This window comes from Dromaius novaehollandiae, chromosome Z (genome assembly GCF_036370855.1).
Source record: "Dromaius novaehollandiae isolate bDroNov1 chromosome Z, bDroNov1.hap1, whole genome shotgun sequence".
NCBI classification, from domain to species: domain Eukaryota; kingdom Metazoa; phylum Chordata; class Aves; order Casuariiformes; family Dromaiidae; genus Dromaius; species Dromaius novaehollandiae.
The window spans coordinates 58,778,647-58,799,561 of NC_088132.1; the positions used below are offsets into that span (position 1 = coordinate 58,778,647).

At 36.9% G+C, this 20,915-nt stretch overlaps 1 protein-coding gene and 1 long non-coding RNA gene across 3 annotated transcripts in view; both read right to left on the reverse strand.

Annotated features, from left to right (window-relative positions):
• LOC135325000 (AP-3 complex subunit beta-1-like) overlaps nt 1-20,915 on the reverse strand; it is a 150,383-nt gene that overhangs the window by 129,042 nt on the left and 426 nt on the right. For both annotated transcript variants that reach the window (XM_064502274.1, XM_064502275.1), the window contains exons 2-3: nt 8,466-8,541; nt 2,693-2,767 (exon numbers count right to left, since the gene is read on the reverse strand). In XM_064502274.1, the coding sequence (XP_064358344.1) occupies nt 2,693-2,767; nt 8,466-8,541 (151 nt within the window). The remainder of the gene's footprint in view (nt 1-2,692; nt 2,768-8,465; nt 8,542-20,915) is intronic.
• LOC135324724 (uncharacterized) lies at nt 19,028-20,731 on the reverse strand. Its single transcript, XR_010386014.1, has 2 exons — nt 20,211-20,731; nt 19,028-19,857 (listed from the first exon to the last, which is right to left on the reverse strand). It is a non-coding gene; the product is annotated as an uncharacterized LOC135324724 (long non-coding RNA).

Here is a 20,915-nt window from a genome sequence, read left to right on the forward strand (position 1 = left end):
ACTGATGCATTTTATGCTACTGCATCGTAGTGACTTGTACAGACAGATTTTTGTAAGAATTCTTACAAAATCCACAAAAAATTGGCAAAACAAATTAGCAAAACAGTATAAGCATCAACATACTAAGAATGTGACTTAACCCATTCCAAATAATTTCTAGTAATTTCAAAACTACCCTTAAAACTGGATCACGATAAAGGTATCTAGGAGCCAGAAGTGCTAACTGGTCAGCTCTGAAGGTCATTACATTCTGAACTAAATTTGTCATCCAATAACCCTGATAAAGGGGAGAAATCAGTGAGCTGTCTTTTCTGAATGCCCTGATACCTTTTCAGTTTAAGTCTTCTCCTCCCACAAGCTTATTTTTCTGCAGTTTAGAACCAAGATAAGTTATAAGGGAACTTTAACCACCGTATGAAGGAAGACATATGAACTCATAATTATCCATTTGTTTTAAAACATAACAAAAAGGCCTATAAAATACAAATGGAGAAGTTTTCTGCTAGTTAACAGCACTCAAGATCAATACTTTCATATAAGCACTCTTTTCAGGAACACTTTTCAAGGCACTCCTTTTTGGTCAAAGTTTTGAACAATTCAAAACTGGGCCTACAGTACATAAAATTTAACTTATCATAAGGGGAAGAGAATATATTTGACTAGTTCCATTATTTTCTATCTTAAAATAAAATAATACATGTAATTTTCTGCACCTTTCATCACCTGTTATTAAAAATATATTCACAATGCCTTTAAAAGTATTTAAATACAGTAAGTTCCAAAAGACTCTGATCTTGCCATCTTTGAACATCCAAACATCAACTTGCCAGAACTCAGTATTTAGCCTCAGGCAAAAGGAAAAAGCAAAACAATGTTTTAAAGTAGTAGCTAAATACGAACAACTTTTAAAAAGCTAAAATTAGAGTCTAACTTGCCTACGCCTATCCATCAATGTAATATAAAGAAAAAACACAGACACATCACACAGGTGACCTCCTGTATTGCAACACAACAGGGAGAGGCAGCAGTTTGCTGAAGTCATTCCTGCAGGAAATATAATCTTCTATGGCATAAGCCATGGGAAAAGCAACTTTTTTGTTCACATTCCTAATAGAAGGCTGACATACATGTTTTACAGGGGTGGAAGAGAGAATTGGAGAATGCAATCAGTTAACTCATCTTCTTAAAACGCAGTGCTTCAAACAACTATTCCCTGCATTTTTCCATAATTATGTTCCTGTACGGTAGGATATAGTTGATAAAGTTGCATGCTTGCTCTGCTATCCTCAAACTGCCCCTTGTCAGTCACTATGCAGTCCAGACTCACAAACTTATAACTGTGACTTTTCATCCAGATTTTCCTTTGTCAAGGCAACTATAACTCCGGCACCTCGGCGCTAGAGCTGATAGCATGTAGTACAGGCAGTGAGCATTAGAGTAACATGTTTATTATTTGTTTATAAAAACTTTCCATTGTACAACTTCTAACGCAGATGCTGCTTTCAGTTTCTCAAGCCATCTAATAAGCCTGTGGTCTTAAACACATCATAGCTCAATGCAGTCTCCATTCTTAACTTGAACTTCCTGGAAATCAGTTGAATTTGCCTACCTAGTCCAAGATAGGTTTTTTTCTTGCTTTCCTCTGAAGAAAAAGCTATGAAGCAAGCTACCTCGTGTGTCTAACCCCTAATGTTGGGGCAAAAAATAACAGGTAAACAGATAAAATAAAAGGATGGTGTGCAGTCAGAAAGAAAAATTCATGTTTCTGCAAGGGTTCCTCCATGGAAGTCCTGAAAATATCTGTTAAATAAGTCTCCTACTAATTAAGCAGAAGTCATGCAATTCAGTGTATGTCGAATAAATTCAGTCAAGCAGCTCGAGTCTCCAGAAATTAACTCCTATCACAGATGATTTGGATGCAGCTATTTCATTAGCTACTTTTACAGGAAGTTTGATGGTTCTCCAAAATACATCCCTTCTTCATATCACTTCTTTCATAATTCTTCATACAAAGTAGATGAGTAAGGGAGTAATCCTAACATGGGAAGCAGCTTCACAACTGAAAGGAGAATTCTGGTACCATGCCATTCCCAGCAAGATAGCAAATGGGACTCCCTGCCAAAATACCTCATCTTTTTTAGCTGGTTTATCATTTGGATATTTTTCCATGCATCTTCATAGAGTGGCGTGTGTATTAATGCTTAGCCTAAAAACATGTTAGACCCACCCCCTTTACTGCATATACTAGCAATAAAATACAAGAGTTTTTATGTACAGGTAGGCTGTGCGTAAGGTCTTGCTTTTGAGTCTCCATATCTTGTAAGACACTCAAACAAAAGTAACCCAAAGACCTGGAGTTACAATGCATCTAAGCAAAAGTTTCTTCTCAGCTCAAGATGGTACCAATTTTTATCTCAATAGTCATGTCTTTTGAAGAGATCTGAGATATGAAAGCTACCATTTTGTAATCTGCTCTAATCACAGACATTTACATTAACAGTTTTGAATTTGTTTATATTTTAATAATTAAAGAACCAACACTTAAATTTTGTGGAACAAAACATTATTTTAAACAAATTTGATTTGTCATATCACATTTCACATGATGGCGAATTCTTACAGAAACAATTAGATACAATTTTCATAAACAAGGATCTTTCATAACAGTATGTTTAATGAGCCATAGGAATACCTCAATATTTTTACTGGCAACATTCTTCACAACAGCAGGAAATAACTCTGAAGCATTTTTTCCCTTTGCAATCATCTGAAAAAAAATACATATATATTAGTTTTAAGAGATGTATTATTCCGGATCTTCATTTCTTCTTTGTTTCTACATAAAATTGACAATAAAGTCTCCTTTATTTTTTGTTGACAGCCAAGCTTCATAGGACACTAACTATAGGACAAAACCACTGAGTGCTGGTCAGTAACATGGTAGAGAAACAATGGACTCTACCATACCATATTGCAAATCATTTTAAATGTTTTTAAAATGACTTTAAAACAAAGAATTTGCTCATTCCAAAAGCTTTACAGCATTCCTTTTTGGGAGCTGCCTTCCTGAAAAAAAAGAAACACCATCAGCTTACAGGCCTGCTTGCAAAAAGGAGCAAGCTTAGTTCAAACTAGGATTGCAGGACAAGTTATATACCTTTCGAACTCCCGTTCCCCTCCCACAAATATGATTTTAGCGTGCAACAGAACTCAAAAATCAATATCAAATAGACATCACACTTAAACCAAGAACAAAACAAGGTTAGTTAAACACAAGAGACCTTACTGAAGTGTTTCTACAGAGCAAAAAAGAACAAAGGTAAAAGCAAAATCAGTTAAGCTACTACTGTGGTTTTCTTGTTTAAAAGGAAAAAGTCTTCATACTTAATCTCATAGAAACATTTGAAGATAGGGCATACAGTAAAAGAAATAAAATTGTTCTCCCAATAAAGAGCACACAAATAACAGAACACGGTTTAGCTTTATCCCTTGCATGAACAGCTTTAAAGAAGGAAGCTATTTATAAGAATCAAGTACATATAAGGGATAAAATACTTCAACGCATACTGAAAGCATACAACTCTCTCCTTTCTTAGCTCAAAATTACAGCAATATGTCTGCCAATAATTCAGATTACGATGCTGCTGAATACAGACTCGCTCAGAATAGGACAAGGCCAGGATCCAGTCAGCCAAACATCAAGCTAATTGGAGAGGACAAGAGGTCACGAAGACAATCAAATATGCAGGGGTCCGACACCGGAATATAAAGCTTTGCAAACGTAATCACTATTTTTCATAACTACCTCACATCCTCATCAGTGTTCAAGTTTACATAGCTGATCAAACTTCATATACAAGAGATACGAGTTAGGAATATATATCTCATTGGTAAAACATAGTAAGGGCACAAAGAACTTGGATTTCATGCAGCAAAGGCAAGAAAAGAAAACATGAAACTAGGTGATGCTTGACAAACTGCACGTTACGAGGTTAGAAAAAGAAGCTAAAAAAAATAAGGAGTTGTTGAAGTTCAAACTGTCACTGAACCTTTTGAAAGAGTTTAAGACCAGCTATCCAACATCACATTTCATTTTAACAGAATTAATATCTTAAATTTTATTTTTTGGCAGCTGTATTTAAGTACAGGAAGTGACGTAAACTAAGAATAAATGGTATTGTATGGGTTTCTGGGATTTTTAATTAAGAATGAAATGAAACTACTGCTATCAGAACTGGGGTCTTTATAAGAAATGCCAGTTTCAGAATGACCAGAATCAAGCAGAATTTAGTAATAAGATGCACTGAAAAAAAGTATCATAGAAGAGCACATTATTATCACCATATCTTGATGTAACAGAAGTTAAGTTATTCAAAAATAAGGATGATTCTTTAAATTACAATCAGTGTTGCACCCTATCAGGGAAATCTATGCATTACTTGCATTATTTAACTGACTAATCATAATAGCTCCAGTGTTCCATGTAAATATGTATTTAGGGTCTTTTAAAAGGGTGTATTTTGACTTATTAAGTCATAATGATTAGCGTAAATCCTTCTTAGACCATGGATCATTAACCTGGAAGAACATAATGGTCCTTTCCAAGACTAAGGTCTATTGTGTCAATTTTGCTGCTGTGCCTAGACATTCTCCAGTTGTGGAGAGTCTTATATAACTGAAGCTCTTACACAAGCACGAACTTTCATTCTGCAAGAAACACTACATCTGGCCACAAGTCTGTGTGCTGTTCTGTCCGTAGAAAATATAGGACATGTGGGGTGTGCATGTGATACTGTACACTGAACTTCTTTTTTTTCCTTTTTGAATGAGAGACAGACATAGACAGGAATTTCACTGTTGGATATTAGGCACATGAATTTTCTTTCAAAAAAATCTCTCTCCTTCAGAATTTCAGGGCATAAATTCTGCTGAGATTTTTCCCTAGATGAGAAGTTTAGAAGAGCAGAAAGATCAGGTTTCACATGCCAACAAGAATACCTTGATTGTTGTAACGTCAGTAGCAGGTCTTAAAAAGAAATATCGGATACTGTTTTCATGCATATAGTCAAATACACTTAGTGCTATATATACTTCAAATTTATGTCTAAAACAGCAGTATTGCTACTAATCTCGCACAGACTAGGATTATAACATGTAAGCAAGAACGATTTTATGCATGTAAGCAAGAAATAAAATAATTTACTGACTGAAAAACCACCACTTGTTACTTATCATACAAAAACCACACTATGTATTTTTAGTTGAGAATAGCCTTAAACAGCTTCATACAAGACAGGAAGTGAAGAGGTCAACAAGAAACTACTCCTATACTTGAAATTATGTTGTAAGTGATATGCTTAACAGTCATTGCCTGCAGGACATACTTGTTTGTTTGCAATGAATTTCCTTCTCTGCAGCGGAGAGTTTGCAACCCAGCTTAAAAGGGGAAGAAGCAGCACAAAGAGCTGTTAGAAGTGTTCTCCTGCTACTTTTCCCTGCATCTATATGCAAGAACAAAGCTTCAACCTCTCGAAGTCTACTGAAAGAGTAAGACAACCATTGGTTTGGACAGCTTTTTCCATATATAAAAGCAGGGTGAATGAATATTCAAGTGAGGCATGTTAAAGAATACTCTGACACTGGAGTTCTCTTTTCTTCTAATTACAAGGCTAAAGGAAGCCTTTTATCTCTGGAAAACACATCCCATCCATGAGAACTCACTCATCCTGACCTCTTTCTAGCTGCTCTACAGATCTTTTGTCATCATCCCCCCTTCCCCTACTTATCTGCCAAACCTGCTTCCTTTAGTAACATACAACACCTGGCAGAATTGAAGCACTGTTTGCCCTTATTCAGATTAAAGGGGAAAGAATGATGCTGAACAGTAATTATGTTCTGTCAAGGTGTTATTCATACAGACATTGACACTGAATGGAACTCAAACCCAGAGAATTAAAACCTTTGCAAGAGTGTTAGCAACACACACATCCACCTATCCTCAAGGTTCACGTATAATTATAAAGCCAGTGCATACATTATTCGTCAGCTTCATATAAACCAGATGTGTTCCCTTTTCTCTGGAAAAAAGGCAGAAAAGGGAAGTGGGAGAAGAAACCATATGCACATTTCCACCCACATTCTACAACATACAAAATAATACACTACCCTCTTTTCATCACCTTAAGTGATAGTCCACACGTATATTTACACTGTGAGTGTTGTGAACCAGCCACACACTCTCCTCAGCCATGCACTCAGGTTGTCTGAAGTGGATTTCAAACATTTTCACTGGCAGAGTGAACCTTAAACCACTGTGTAACAACTACATAATTTCTGGAAGCCTTTGTATTAACATGATGCTTGACAGAAGTATGATTGGAGGTCCAGGTGGCCACTCTGTAGATATCAGGATTAGAGACATATTTCAGAAAGGACATTAAAGCATCTCAAGCCCTGCTAAAGTTTGGCCGGTGAATACAAGTCCACTTTTCAGGAAAAGCTTTCCCCATAACCTATAACATGTTCAGACAAGCTTCAGACAAGCTTCACACAGAAACCACTGCATCACCTACTTGGGGATTACTGATACAGGTCTACGTTCTGCAAACAGAGAAACAAAGACCATTTGACTCCCAGCACTTCAGGTGATGAGTTGATGGTGTCTGCAGCTTGGAAAAGAACACAGACTGATTCATCGTGTAGCCTAAGCTGTGGCCTGTTACTCCCCCAAAAAAGCAGAAGCATACTAAGCAGGATTTGATTAATATAAGCTTATTTTGAACTCAACCATAAGCACAGTAATATAGCATAACCAATAAATAACAAAGAAACATCTTTATGCTCAGTGGCCCAGTCAGAACAACATCACCATTGCTACAGGCCTTACGCTAATTGTGCAAAGTCCCAGTCCTGGCCTGTAAAGCTTGTTGTCAATGTGTTAGGTGAACCAGAGCTTGGTACCAGGTGCCTCTTGTCATGATGCATGGATTAAGTATGGGATAACAGCAAATACGTTGATAATATGGAACAGACAAAGCAGAGGCCCCAGAACTGTAAACAACTCACTGACAGTCAAATAGTGGCCAACTTTAAGAGCTAGAAAAAGGCTGCTTTTGCTTTAAGAAACAACAGCTAAGCAAAGAAAAGAAAGATCCAAGTAACAGAAGATGCCTACTGCAGCCTGCAAAAGTAAACCTGCCCGCCCACTCCCCACCCCCAGCATTGCACTGTGCTAGCACAGGGAGAGAGACCTAGGGTTGGGAACTGTCTAGAACCACAAACATATTATAGAAGGACATAATCTTGAGCTGGGAAGGGGGGAGCAGGAGAAAGAAGATGCTCAATTCACTTCTGGCTTTCCTTACCAAAGGAAAAAAAACCCCAGGATCATCCAGGACCATCAGCCTTAACTATACATCACCAGCTCCATGGAATTATATACTCCCAGGTAACTTAAGATATGACTGTTAAGAATTAACTGCATTGAATACGTAACAGCAAAGATTAATAATGAGCAAGAACTAACCATTAGCAAAGTACATTGTTAATGAATATCAATCTAGTAAAGCTTTGCTTTAAAGCTTAAAGCTGACCTGATATAACAGTTTTTAATTCCCTAATTGATAAACACACACACACACACACACACACACACACACACACACATATATATATATATATATATATATACACACACATATATATAAAAATATAAAAGCTTCCCCCCTCAGCTGCAAGAGCTTTCAAGCACAGGTCAAAATCCGGTCACCTGTACCCACTCAAGTACATTCTCAGAGAGGACTGAGTCACATTTAAACAAAACCAAAATAAAAACACAGAAGTCTGAAGGAACAATGAGAGAAAGCAACTGCAGAAGTCCCAGAAGAACAAGTTAAGTGGACACTGAAGAGCTTTCTACAGCACTATTCTTTTAAGAAGAAATAAAGGGGCTTAATCCTCTTCATAGTATTCAGCCTACAGACTTCAACACATAATAGTGTTAAAGATTGTTTAATCACCACTGCATGTACACAGTTCACCCAAAATGCTTTGTCAAACAAATACTTTAATATACTCATTTTAATTAAGAGATTCCTTATATAATCAAAAACAGTAAAAGCATATGAAATGCAATTTGTCATTTTATTCCACCAAGTTTCTGTAGCTTCTCATCTGCTGAACTAAGATGACAACTGAAGCTTCTGTAGGAACCATTTCTTATTTAACATATTGACTTTATTGCCTCCCTACTGAAAACAGTTTATAGGCATATTGGCATTGTTACACAACTATCATCAAAATATGTGCAATTATATACTTTTAAATATAAATTTCAATATAAAAATTCAAATCAAAGACTTCACAGTAGCTTTTAAATACCATTTAGACATTCAAATGCTGATTTAGCACAGGATTGGTAAAGTGAAAACAGTATTCACGTCCAAGGGAGAAGAAAAATCACATACCCCAACAATCCTTTTCATAGCATCCAGCTTTGCAGAATCTTTACTGCTTTCCAACATTTGCTTTAGGTCTTCATTTCTATGATAGGAATATAGAAAAGTATCAATTAGAAAAAATATAATAAAAACATAATACCATTTTTATATTCTCAAATCATTTCAGCAACTTAAAATGAAGCACTGCTCCTTCTTGCCCATTTTTAAATTTTGTTAACATTCTAGCCTACAGTAATGAAGTATTTGGTAACAGAATCTATCAGATTCCAACAATAACGCGAGCACTTGCAACTCCAACCTTCCAGCCAAGGGTTCACCTCATAGTGGATTAAAGTCTTGAGGCAACAGAACAGTTCAATTTGAACTGATCATTCATCCATCTTTTTTCAGAGAGTGCCAGATGTAGTAGCCTAGGCTTGACATGTTTGTGTTAGAATATAACACCGACTTACGTAAATCACTGACAAGCCCGAGAGCAGGTTTCAGTATGGTCTAAATCTCAACAGTAATCAAGACCATACCATATTACCTCTCTCCAGCCATCTTTCTGGCTTGTAGATTTCTATTCACTGCCTTCAGAATGAAAAACCTCAGGTCTGTAGTACAGCTATTCTACAGTCTGTAAGATTAAGGTGGCCACATGGTTACACACATCTAATGTCCAAATGCTTTTTACAGATAAACCAGCATTCTGACATGAAAATATTAACTTGATAATGATGTCTTCTCACAGGTACAGCTTCTCATTAGCAACCTCTAACCCGAAGCCTAAACTTGCTTGGCTTTTTAGACAGCAAATAGATCACAATCCATTCATGTAGGTAAACTGCATCTGTACACTCGAAAACCTACAACAGAGATTTTGAAGAAACTGCCTTTTATAAAATTCTGTATTGCTTTTAAGTAGACTAAAAATGCAAACCACACAGGGACCCTCGGAAAGATATCTGCAAAATTTCAAAGAACTTGAGAACTTCACAAGTTTACAAACCTGTGAACTCTCAAATGTTGAAAGACAACATGGAAATCCAGAGTAAGGACTTCAGAAGTGTATACAAAATTTTAAAAATAATTTATCACCATACTAAAAATTTGAGATTAAGGGGGGAGGAAGAAGGTTTAAGCCAAAAAAACAGAATTTATTTCAAAGAGACAAAATTTTGACATCCGTTCCTTCATAAAGCATGAAATAGCCTTTTTCCTACTTTAAAAAGGACAGGTACTCTAACAGGCAAGAATTAGTATTTCATTACATTCCATAACTGCGAGTTAAGGAATCCTTTTCTCCGAAGCCAGTTAAATTTATTTGTTTCTTCTACCTGTAGACCCACTGCTGCTTCTACTCCCTCCACCCCGCTGGGAATCCGTATTGCCCACATGCTTTAGAACACATCCACAAAAACAGAGTTACAACCAAAGGAAAAAGGAACGTTTTCTTCTTAATAAGCCAAAAGAAAAACATGCAAAACTTCAGAAAGCAGAGACTTGCATGTAACTTCCAAGTAAAATCTAAGCACTTTTTCAAAAATAAGTGTTTCATGAAATACTTAAACATCTTAATAGAGATGGTCTGTTAAGAGTCTTGGCTTCATTTAACAGCATAATTTATTTATTTTTTTGAAGTGGAAGCATTCCACTTCTTTGCCTGCTTCAGCACCTTTCAGACTGTTAAAACCTTTTACTGTTATTCCTGTAAATGTTCAAAGAACTATCTGATCTATCTTGTATGGTTACTTTTTTCTTTTCCTTTTTTGTCTTTTTTCTTTTGCTTTTGCCCTTTAAATTATACTTCCCATCCAAATTTGTTCTGAAATTTTCATACCATTGAAGTCAGTCTAGTATGTCTATACTCATCCTTTATTTCACAAATGCAAGGGGTAATGTCTTGTGTACTCTGTTCTTGTAATACCATCCCAAGATGACAGATTTGTTAAAAATAACCAACACTAAAGCTGTGATTTCATGTATCATCTTCCATCCCCTCCTCTCCTCCAACATCCTGGAATAAAAATGCACCTCCTTCTGCATAAAGTTCTCTGTTTTCTGATTTCATTTCAAATGTACTAAGGTTCACTTCTATACTCATACTCATTTTAGCCACTCTGCATTGTTTCCCTCAGTTCTGAATCCTTATTTTAGATGTCAGAAATCAAAGATTTGTTGTTGTAGGATCATATCTAAATATCTTTAATTATTCACTTAGTTTTTTTTATCTTTGTCTGAAGTTCTGTTTGTAATTCATAAACTTTCTAGAAAGGCTAACTTGATACAGTTTTTGGCAATTCACTTTATCCCGTTAGTGTCTCTCCCCTTTCTTCCTATTCCTCATAGGCTACACAGCAATTCTCGGTTCTTTTGGACTAGCTTGAAAGACCTCACTTGAGACTTTCCTTTAGTTAGATATGGACATTCCAGAAACTTCTAATATGTTCTACTTAAGTTTTAATGCTTAATTTCCAAACTTAGTTTATAAAAGGAACCCTGCGATGCAGTTTTTGAAGACACAGCAGAAGACTGGACTTGACCTAGAAAGTTGCTTCCACTCCTACGTTACTGCTTCCAGTTTCTCAATACCATTTCACCTAATCATGTGAAAACTGAGATGGAGATGGCAGCAAAATGTAAAGTACAGAATAATATTACTAAATTGTGATCACCTAGTTCATCGTGTGACTGGTAGGAGGATGCTTAGTTCCTTGGCACAACCAACCAAGCAACTATTTTTTAAAAGTTAATTTTCTAAACAAAGAGGATCAGCTGGTCTAACTATTTCTGATTTCAGAACAACATATAGTATCTTTTCCACTTCATACAGAAATTAAGGATTAATGAAAAAATCTTAAATGGATAAAGATCTGACTAAAGAAATAAAAAAAAGATAGTTTGAATGGATAACACTAGACTACAGGGAAGCTGCTTAAGAATCAAGCTCGGAACTATATTTACTAATGAAAATACCAGGCATAAAAGAAAAAAAGAGAATATGTCAACAAAATTTGCAAATTGCAATATAGAAAATTTGAAAACAATGTTTTGACCTATAGGATTGAGTAATAAAAATGAATTTTGTGCTGTGTAACTTCATCCAAGTTCACACCCACAGACACTAACAAACAAAAATTCTCCTGAAAACTAGCTCCCAGCAGTTGGAAGTGACAAAAGCAGGCAGTCACAGGATGGTGGGTTACTAACGAAGAAAATAAAAGGGATGGGAGGGGAGGAAGAAACAAAAGTTGAATTCAAGACACATAAAGGTATTCCCAGACAAGATAAAGAAGAAAAAGTATTTAACGATGAAATGTACTTCTAACTACTTATAGAAAATTATTTACCATGTATTAAATTATTTTAATTAATAATTAAATATTTTTATACTATTTATAAAAATATTTCATAATTAAAACTATTCTGAAATGTTAACAGAGAAGATATAAATCAGAGATATTAAGAGATTAAGATCTGCTCACAGCCAGCCTTGCTTTTCTAAGAGCAAAGCAGCAGGGGAAAATAACATATTTTTAAAAACCCTCAAGAAACCAGAAGTTCTTGATTAATTAATTTGGAAATTAATTTCTTCATCAACTGTTTTAATTTTTAAATGTTCTTACTTTTCTAATCTAAATTACAATCAAGGATTAGCAAGCATTAGATACTTACAGGGTAAAATATTGTTCCATGTATGCACATGGATCAGCAGCAGCAGCAAGCCCTTTTTCTTCTACGCTCAGATATGGTTTCAGTGTAACATCAAAGCTCCCCCCTTTAAGAACAGATTTAATAGTGCAAGAAACCTCATTTATTTTACCCAGCATCGTAGAATTTTGTTCCATTCTTTTAAATACAATATTAAAAATAGTAATTAAAAAAATTAAAGAATGCAGTCAGCCAAGGTTGCTCGCCGAGACTGACATCTACTCAAAAAAAGAAAAAAAAAAAACACTTACGTAACAGGAGACCCACTCCCTTGCTGTTTTAACTTCTAGAAACAAATACTCTCTGTAGCTTTCAAAGGTCATTTCCCTCCAGAAACAAGGCTTATCAGCAGCCTCAACTAACAATGGTGAAGGCAAATACTTTTCAGTCTTTCACAATACAGTTTATTGTACAGAACAGCAATATTTTCATCTTCTGAGCATTAAGAAGATTTCAGGAAATTTCAATTCCTTAAGCAAAACCCTTTAAAATAGAAAGTATAAATGCAAATCTCACAGTGTTGTCCATGTTTCTATATTCATTAGTTATTCTGAAGTGACAGTTCTTCAGTACACAAAGTTAAACAAGTGTCTTTGTCAGTAATGTCCACCCGCCAGCAGCTCAGGAAAGTGCAAGCAACCATCCAACTACATCAATATTTTTCCCTCTCTCCCTCTCAAACTTTGAGAGTAGTTTTAGCCTAGGAGGTTAGGTGCACGTTACAGATCACTGAAATATGAGCTCTATTGCTTCAGTAGCAAAACTAGGCTTAAAGAAGCCCAATCTGATAGTTAATGGATAATATTGAGTTATGTTAAGCAAGACAGTGATGGTCCCGACTACGGTAGGTGTAAAAAAAATTTACAAAGAGTAAATACATCATCTGTCTGAGCCTGTTTTCCGCAAATGTAAGAAGAGGTGAAATGACTTCCCAAAAATCATCCACCTGACCACTCACAAATTCTAAGAATGCTGTATTCTTGTTAGTGCACACTTAGTCACAAAAACTGGCATCTTGCCTAGAATAAAACCAGGATTTCAGACTCCTCAAGTAACATTACCCTCCTCTACAAAACCAAATAGGCCAGGCATAAATGTACATCACTGCAGGTAATCCAACTACGCTAGTGGTAAGTCTCTCTCTCTCAGTTCCCTTGTCTTCTCTAGGAAGAACCCTAAAACCTCAAGTGCAATGATGATTTAATCTACACAAAAACTTAGTCTGTAATCTGTGGCAATTCATTTGCCACTGCACCTACAGTACTCTGAACAACTGTTTTTGATAAGAGAATGCTTACTCCACCCTGGTAAGATACACATTTATTATACCTCCTATTCTCTTTTAGTAATACCATAATATAAAAGCATAAATTGACAATATTTGCTACATTTCAAGTGCATCCAGCAACTGAAGTGGCCTACTAATCTTAATGCATTCTTTGTAAAAAGCAGAAGTATATGTTTCATAATGTCAAAACTGCAACTGAAGCCCAGCAAGCAAGCAATGATTCTTTAGCTACAAAAGCTTTACTCCTTGAAGTTTATCAGCCTTTTGCCTCTAGAAAATAAGAATACTATGTTTCCCCATCCTGTATGTATGCCCCCAAAACCTGGGGCCTGTTTTAACCATCCTAGAATGAAGGAAAGGAACTTTAAAAGGAATCAAAAACTAGCACTGGGTTACTGCATGAATAAGATACAGGAGATATCGAATGTAAATCCACTGCAGGGGAGGAAAAAAGCTTCATTAGTTCTGAAATCATGAAACCATCTGTTACAGAACCAGAACAGAAGTGACAAACATCCCACTTAAGAGAGTTTTAATAATGCATTTCTTAAGTTCTTAATCTATTGCATGCTTTTAGTTACAACATACCAACTGCATTGTTCGTGCACTTCAAAGTCTTCAGAAAACTTCAGTCTGGATTACCTACTTTCAATCACAGCATACCAAGAGATTTTTTGTGTGCAGTATAGTGAAAGTATTTAGCAAAACATTCCAACACGAAGTGCAAAATATCATGAATGTTACCAGGTTCAATGCAGAAAATCTGCACTAACAGAGCAGCTTAACTGGTCTTTGCACTTATACAGTAATGAAGTCCTAAGAAAGGTGTCCCCAGAAAAAACAGGTTTTACAGTGTACAGGTGCTGCAAAATCCTTAAAATAAATTGGCTTCTTCTAGCTCTAGCAATTGCCTAAACTCCAAACAAATTTGAATTTAACTCTTAAAAAGGAACTGTAAATTAATTTCAGAGCCATATAATAAGAAAGCTAAAATGGTAGTGAGTACATGCTGCAATTTGAGTTCATTTTACTCTAGATTTGGGCTCTTCCTCTAGCAGGAAATTACAGAATCCCAAGTTTCATTGTGAGCACTTCATCCTATACCACAAGCTGTTTGCACGACATCTTGTGGTGCTATTCAGTATTGCCTTCCTCTCCCATTATAATATGATTTATATTCATTGCCAATTCACACCACCAAGACAGAATCCAACTATTATTTCAAAGGAGACTCCAGCTGCGCAGCTTTGAGCGTGGCTGTATTGTGGCTTAAAGAGAAGTTAGGAGAAGAGAACACACATACTTCTCTTTCAGCCACACCTAACTTTGTTTCAATTTGAAAAACAAACACATTACCCAAAAAGGAAACTCAGTAAATTTAAAGCGTAGACAGCAGAGATATGAGGAAAAACAGGGTAACTACAGTATGCTGTAAGGCAGAGAGTCACAGAGAAGAACAAGGGAGGATATAGCCTGACCAGCAGGACAATATAACTCATTAATGATAGCTTTGACACAGCATGCTCAAAGCACTTGCCATCTAGGGGTTTAGGCACAGTCTCATCCTACTGAGTAAGCAAACATACTGAAAAGTGTAAAATTAAAACTGAATAAAGCATCTCTCTAGTTCAAGGCCGTCATATTGTAGCACCTGAACTAAGCTTAAGCAATCCAGTACATGAACATCTGGAAGTTGCTGCTGCCATCAACATCAATGCAGATATGTTAATAATCTACACTCCAGAAGCTCTGACCAGACCACAAGCCAATATGCCATCAAGCAGTTTGAAAGACCTAGAGAGGTCTGTGGTTTAATCTACAATTAACCATTGCCAGCATAATTGTTGTTAAAGACACTACTTCATCTAGTGACAAGAAAGGTTATTTGAAAGAATGAATTGCACTGGATATGACCTTTCCTGATAATGCCCACACCTCTGAGGCTGCAGAGAAGCTTCTGCAAGCAGGAAAAAATCCTTGGTGGCAGAGACTGTTTTCCTGAAGCCTGCTAAAGTGGCATATGGGGTGCTGCCACCTAAATGGTTACACCAACTTATGGCCTGTCTTGGGCAGGCCAGTGATCAGTATTTGCAGATGTTTATAGGTCACTCAGCAGCATTTGAAAGATGTGAAAGGAGATTATTCACTGCTTCTCATTCTCCAATATCTCTATTAATTTCTGAAAATAGTGAGGGAAAAAAAACAGAGTCTTCCTTTAAAGATACCACCAAAAAAGGTGGTACTAGCACTGCCAGAAATCTGCAAAGGTGTTAGTGTATTTACGGATATATGCCCACAGCATTTCAGAACTCCAATGTACTACTGTTCATCTTCCAGCAGGATGTCAAAAATCCTTAAATGACAAAAGAATTCCAGTTTTCCCTCAAAGTAAGAAAACAACCCACATTCAGGGGCAGGAGGGAAGGAATTAGACAAGGATAGTCCTCAGGAAAGCAGAATTAAGAATGGTAACCTACCTTTTTAAATTTCAACCTTATGTTGCAACAATGTTACTGAAAGGCATTTTAGTGCCATTTATGATGCAGACTGCAACAAGTGTCTAAAGCAAACATGTGACAACATAACATGCAGAAACTACAGTGAAGACCTTAAACTGTAATGATTCCCTTTCTGAGAAAATAAAAAGAGCCTCAAAAAAAATTTAGTGACTGCATTACAGAGAATCAGAGCAAATCAACAGCTCATTGCTTATATTCTCATATGCACCAACTTTGCGTCAAAAAAAACACATTCACTGTGTGTCACTTGCCATCAAATCTGATCAATTTCTGCTGAAGGCGTGCTCTGCAACACCATACTCATGTCTGTATATCACATTTAGTTACTATCATGGTACCTACTACAGGGTTCAGACTTTATCTTGCAGAGTCATCAGTTCATCCAAACCATTCATCTTTACTGGCTTGTACATCCAGCTGAAACTAGCTTATCACCCTATTAGTGGGCATAGTGCCATTTCAACAGATGGGAAAGGCGGCAGACTTGCCAATGAACTAGTATATGCGTCAAGTTTGAATATTAGGGCTGGACTCTCCTCCAAGAATTTCATAAATGGCTGCCTATACAAGCTTTCCATGACTAGTTGAACAGGATATGCCAAGGCAAAACTAGATTAATTTAAGACTCCAGGAACATCTCTGGCAGCTGTTGGAAACAAGTTTTTAGCTCTGATGAATTTAGAAAAAAAAAGTCTTCTGAACAGAGAATTGGGGAATGAGTATCTTAATGAAATCACCACCTTAGATCAGCTCTCTGCAAAACAGGCTTGCAAATCTCAGGAAAATATAAAGGGGGGGGGGGGGCTTGCAGCTCAGCCAAGTTTTCTGATGAATAGCTCAACAGAACGTATAAGCCAAATCTGCAGGAAAAAAAAGTTTAATAAATTACAAATGTATTTTGCTTGGCAGGGATCTAGTTTAAAGATGCAAATCAGTAAAGTTGAAAGTGTTTGTTGTAGATTTTGCCATCTGCTTCAATACTATAGTTATCAGCATCTACTGATGTTCTTCATGTGGTTCACTTGTAAGTTTTTACATTTGGATTAGATTGAGCAACAACTAGTTTTACTGCTGAAAGCATATTGTTTCTAAGAACTAAACTCTATTACATACAGATAAAAAAGTAATAAATAAATATAGATGAAAATCCTCTATCCAACTACAATTAATAGTGGGCAGTAAAAGCTGCATCCTGACATAAGCAATTGCACATTCATTCTGGGTTACTAATTATCTCTTCTGGTTTTTCTTAAATGCTGGAAACTAGTCAGAATTTTAGCTCTACAGAGAGCAATGGTACATATCACAACCATTAAAATGTCCTATTAACTTATAGGAGGTCTGCATCAAACAGGATCTCTCTGCACTACACAAGTGATTTTGACAGTCTTCCATCTAGGCAGTTCTTTCTTTATTGATTCCATCAATCTAGACCAGGGAGAAACAATCTATGGTCTACAGGCTGGATTCAGCTTGTCTATACAATTTACATGACCCTCAGCTCTTGCCAGTTTTCTCCTGAAAACTCATGTTATGGGCAACAATGTACCATTTCCATTACTCTGGTGACTCAACCTGATCCTTTCTCTTCTCCTTCAAATGGGTGGGTATATCTAGAGGACCTAGACATTGATCTACGCTTGGGACGAAACCAGTTTACAGACAAGTGTCAGACTACCTAGGAATTTATTCAGGTTGTATAAAGAATACCGTATGCAACAGTTCATGTGACTGGGGAGGTGGGCAGAGAACAGAGGCATTTCCAGCCATGTGATGGGGCCTGCTCCACAGGAAAAAAAGGTTCTAAATCTAGACTGATTTATTTCAGCTACACAAAACCTCTTAATTACTCAGTTATTTAAAGAATAAGTAGGAAGACAAAGTTTCCGCCCTCTGACAAGCAGATCCATTTCTGATATATTTGAAATGATCCAACTAACCAATGGGTTTGTTGAAAGCAGTATGTACTGAACAGGTAAGTTATATTCTCTTTTGTCAAAGTTCAATACCCGCAGGAAAAGCTACCCCCAAACTTTTTTTTTTTTTTTAAAAGTGTGAGGTTTCACAACAAAGAGTTCAGCAAAAAACAATCAGAAGACAGTTCCTACTCATGTGTATGATCATTTCAATGATCGTTTCATCTCTATTATATAACAACCAAACCTTCCCACTTATTCAGATTCTAGATGCCAGCATGACAGAATTTCCAAGGCCCTGAAGTATTTCAAAATTCACATTTCATGTGTCTCAAGTAAACCACAATACTAACGTGTCAAGAAAATGTTACGTTCATCAGCTGACCTGAAGATTCTATTTTTAATTGAAAATTAATGAATCACAGAATTGCTTAAGGCAAAAAGAGAAGCTTGGGCAAGCTGGATAAAACACATGGGCTTTTGACACCAAGGGATGCTCTTTTAGACCTTTTAGGGGATAAAAACTTCAGCTGCATCTTTCTACTGAAATGATAAAAACAAAACAGTTAAGAGAAATAGTTTATATTAAGTCAACTTCAGACTTCATCAGATTTAAGTCTGCTGATACTCATTTGTGCCTCTTTGTGCAACGCGTCAGAGACTGTTCTATGTGGTAAGTATTACAAGACTGAAGACTGTCTATTCCAACAAATTATTGTTGGCTCTCCAGAAGCAATGGCATTGGCTTACTTCCACTTCATGACAAATGGAAGACAGACAACATAAAGAGGTTGGGATTTATTTTTTTTTTATGTTTAGAATAATTCTTTAACATTTATATTTTAACCATGTGATATTGTTCAGGCTAACTTTCAAGAAGCAAGTGCAGTTCTCTCATCCAACAGCTATGCCAGTGACATTCTGGGCCATGTATTTACCTTGTGCTCCTCCCCTTTGCTGAGGAGAGGGGAGGGGGGGGGGGGGGGAAAAAGTACTTCTTAGCTCATCAGTAGGCCTAAGGAGAAATTTTCTTCCCAGCAACAAAGAAGCTAGCAAAGCACTCAAACACGACAGTGATACGGGACATAAACATATTCAAAATCAAAAATAGCAGTGTTGAGTGACAATCAAAAAGAGATCAGCAAACAGAACTCTGAAAAGCCGTAACAGTAATTTTATTTCACCAGTGAAATCTCCTCACAACCTCATATTTTAAAACACATGATACAGAAATAACTTGCACTTTTCTTTATGCCAAGTAGAGAGGGACCAGATTTGCCCATTTTAAAGAACACAAAACCAAAACACCTGAAGATATGGTGTCCTTAATTTGGACTATAGCCACCATTTTAGAAGACTTATTTGAGCTCGAAGGAAAGGAAACTTTGCTTGTTTCTCAGTAAGGAGATTTTGGGTCATTACCAGAGTTGAATATATGGTGTACATATGCTTGATAAATGACCTCTACATTTTCCAGAGTACAATATAGTAATTTCTTTCCCTTCTTTTCTAATAATCCTCACCTGCAGTCCAGTGGTAGAACTCCAGCTCTGTCAGACCCTAAGAATTTCATAATCTTTTCTGCATAATGTTCATTCTTCAAATCTCCAATCCATATTAAGGGCTTCCCTACACAGATTTAAATCAAGGATAATTTCCTATTTCAAGAAGTCTTTGTTTGTCAGCTGTAAAGACCAGGCAGATCAAAGCCTGCTTCCTCTCAAGCCCTTGCTTTACAAGAACTTCTCTCCCCTAAATTTGAAGGGCAAGCCTGGAGGGGTGATTAATAAGGCACACATACATATCACAGTCTTCTCAGCTACTCTGTGTTTTCCATGTTCAAAGATGATCGCACATGTACATGAGTACATCAAGCCTCAGGAGACCAGAGTTTTATTCACCCAGACCACTGGACAGTTTCAGGTAAAAGATCACTCGCTTTTGCTCCTCTATCCAGAAAAATGTACACTGCAACATTTAACCTGCAAAAAAGTCTGGAATTTAGGATGAAACAAATTACGTATAGAATTACAGCCATGATCGGGGTACTTCCCTCTGTGGAAAAGCAGAAGCAGAGCAGAAGTTGAAAAAAAACAAAGCAGAAAGTTGTTTCCATGGGAGGGGACAAAAGAAGAAGGGTGCAAACAGCATAAATCAGCTCTAATGCACAAGTCAGGAGAGGGGCATCCATGTCAGATCAGCAAAAATTTTAACTGGAGAGAAAGCAAAAGCAAAGGATGCAGTGTAATAGCAGGGAAATAGAAATCTGGCAAACTGAGGAGGCCAACCAGCTTCTACCTCACAGGACTAAGCATCAAAATGACAGCAGCCTCACCTTGTTTTGACGTTACTTTGGTGTGGTGTAAAAACAACCACACCAGTCGAGGTTTCTGAGCATGGATGCTCTCTTTGTGCAGAACAATCAAACTGAAGAACAAATGATTGATTTTCTAGTGTAAACAAGGCCTTAGTTTATGGTCCTTCTGATTGGTTGCTGTAAGACTAGATTTCCAATTTGTTGTAGGATACCCTTCTGGCTTAGTAAACCTCTTGATGCTTCCACTTAGACAGTTTTCCTTCCACTTAGATACATTTTTTCTCTCTCCAATTCAGTTTCCTGTTAAGGAGTCCCAGGCTCTCTGGCCCAGTCATTTACACCGTTTTTTTCATTTCCTCATTTTGACTTCAGACCAATGCACTAAATCAGCAACGCCCTCCCACTTCAAGCTGGCCACCTAATTGCGATCAGCCTTTCCAACTACAACTTCCACGCATACTTCTGGGCACCTTTTTAAACGGCCCATTTGAGGGCGAAATGAAATGAGCGTCGGCGTGGTAAGCTATCAAGAGAGATGAGAAAACATAGGCAGGGTTTTTTTTTTTAAAAAAAAACAACTTTGAGATTATTCTTCACTCCACTGCGAGCACCTTAAACACAAGCAACTGAACTTTTCCACGGAGTAACGAGAGGCTAAAAAACCGGACACCGGCGGCGCTGCTCCAGTGCCGCGGCCCGCGCGGGGCCGCCCCCGGGCAAGGA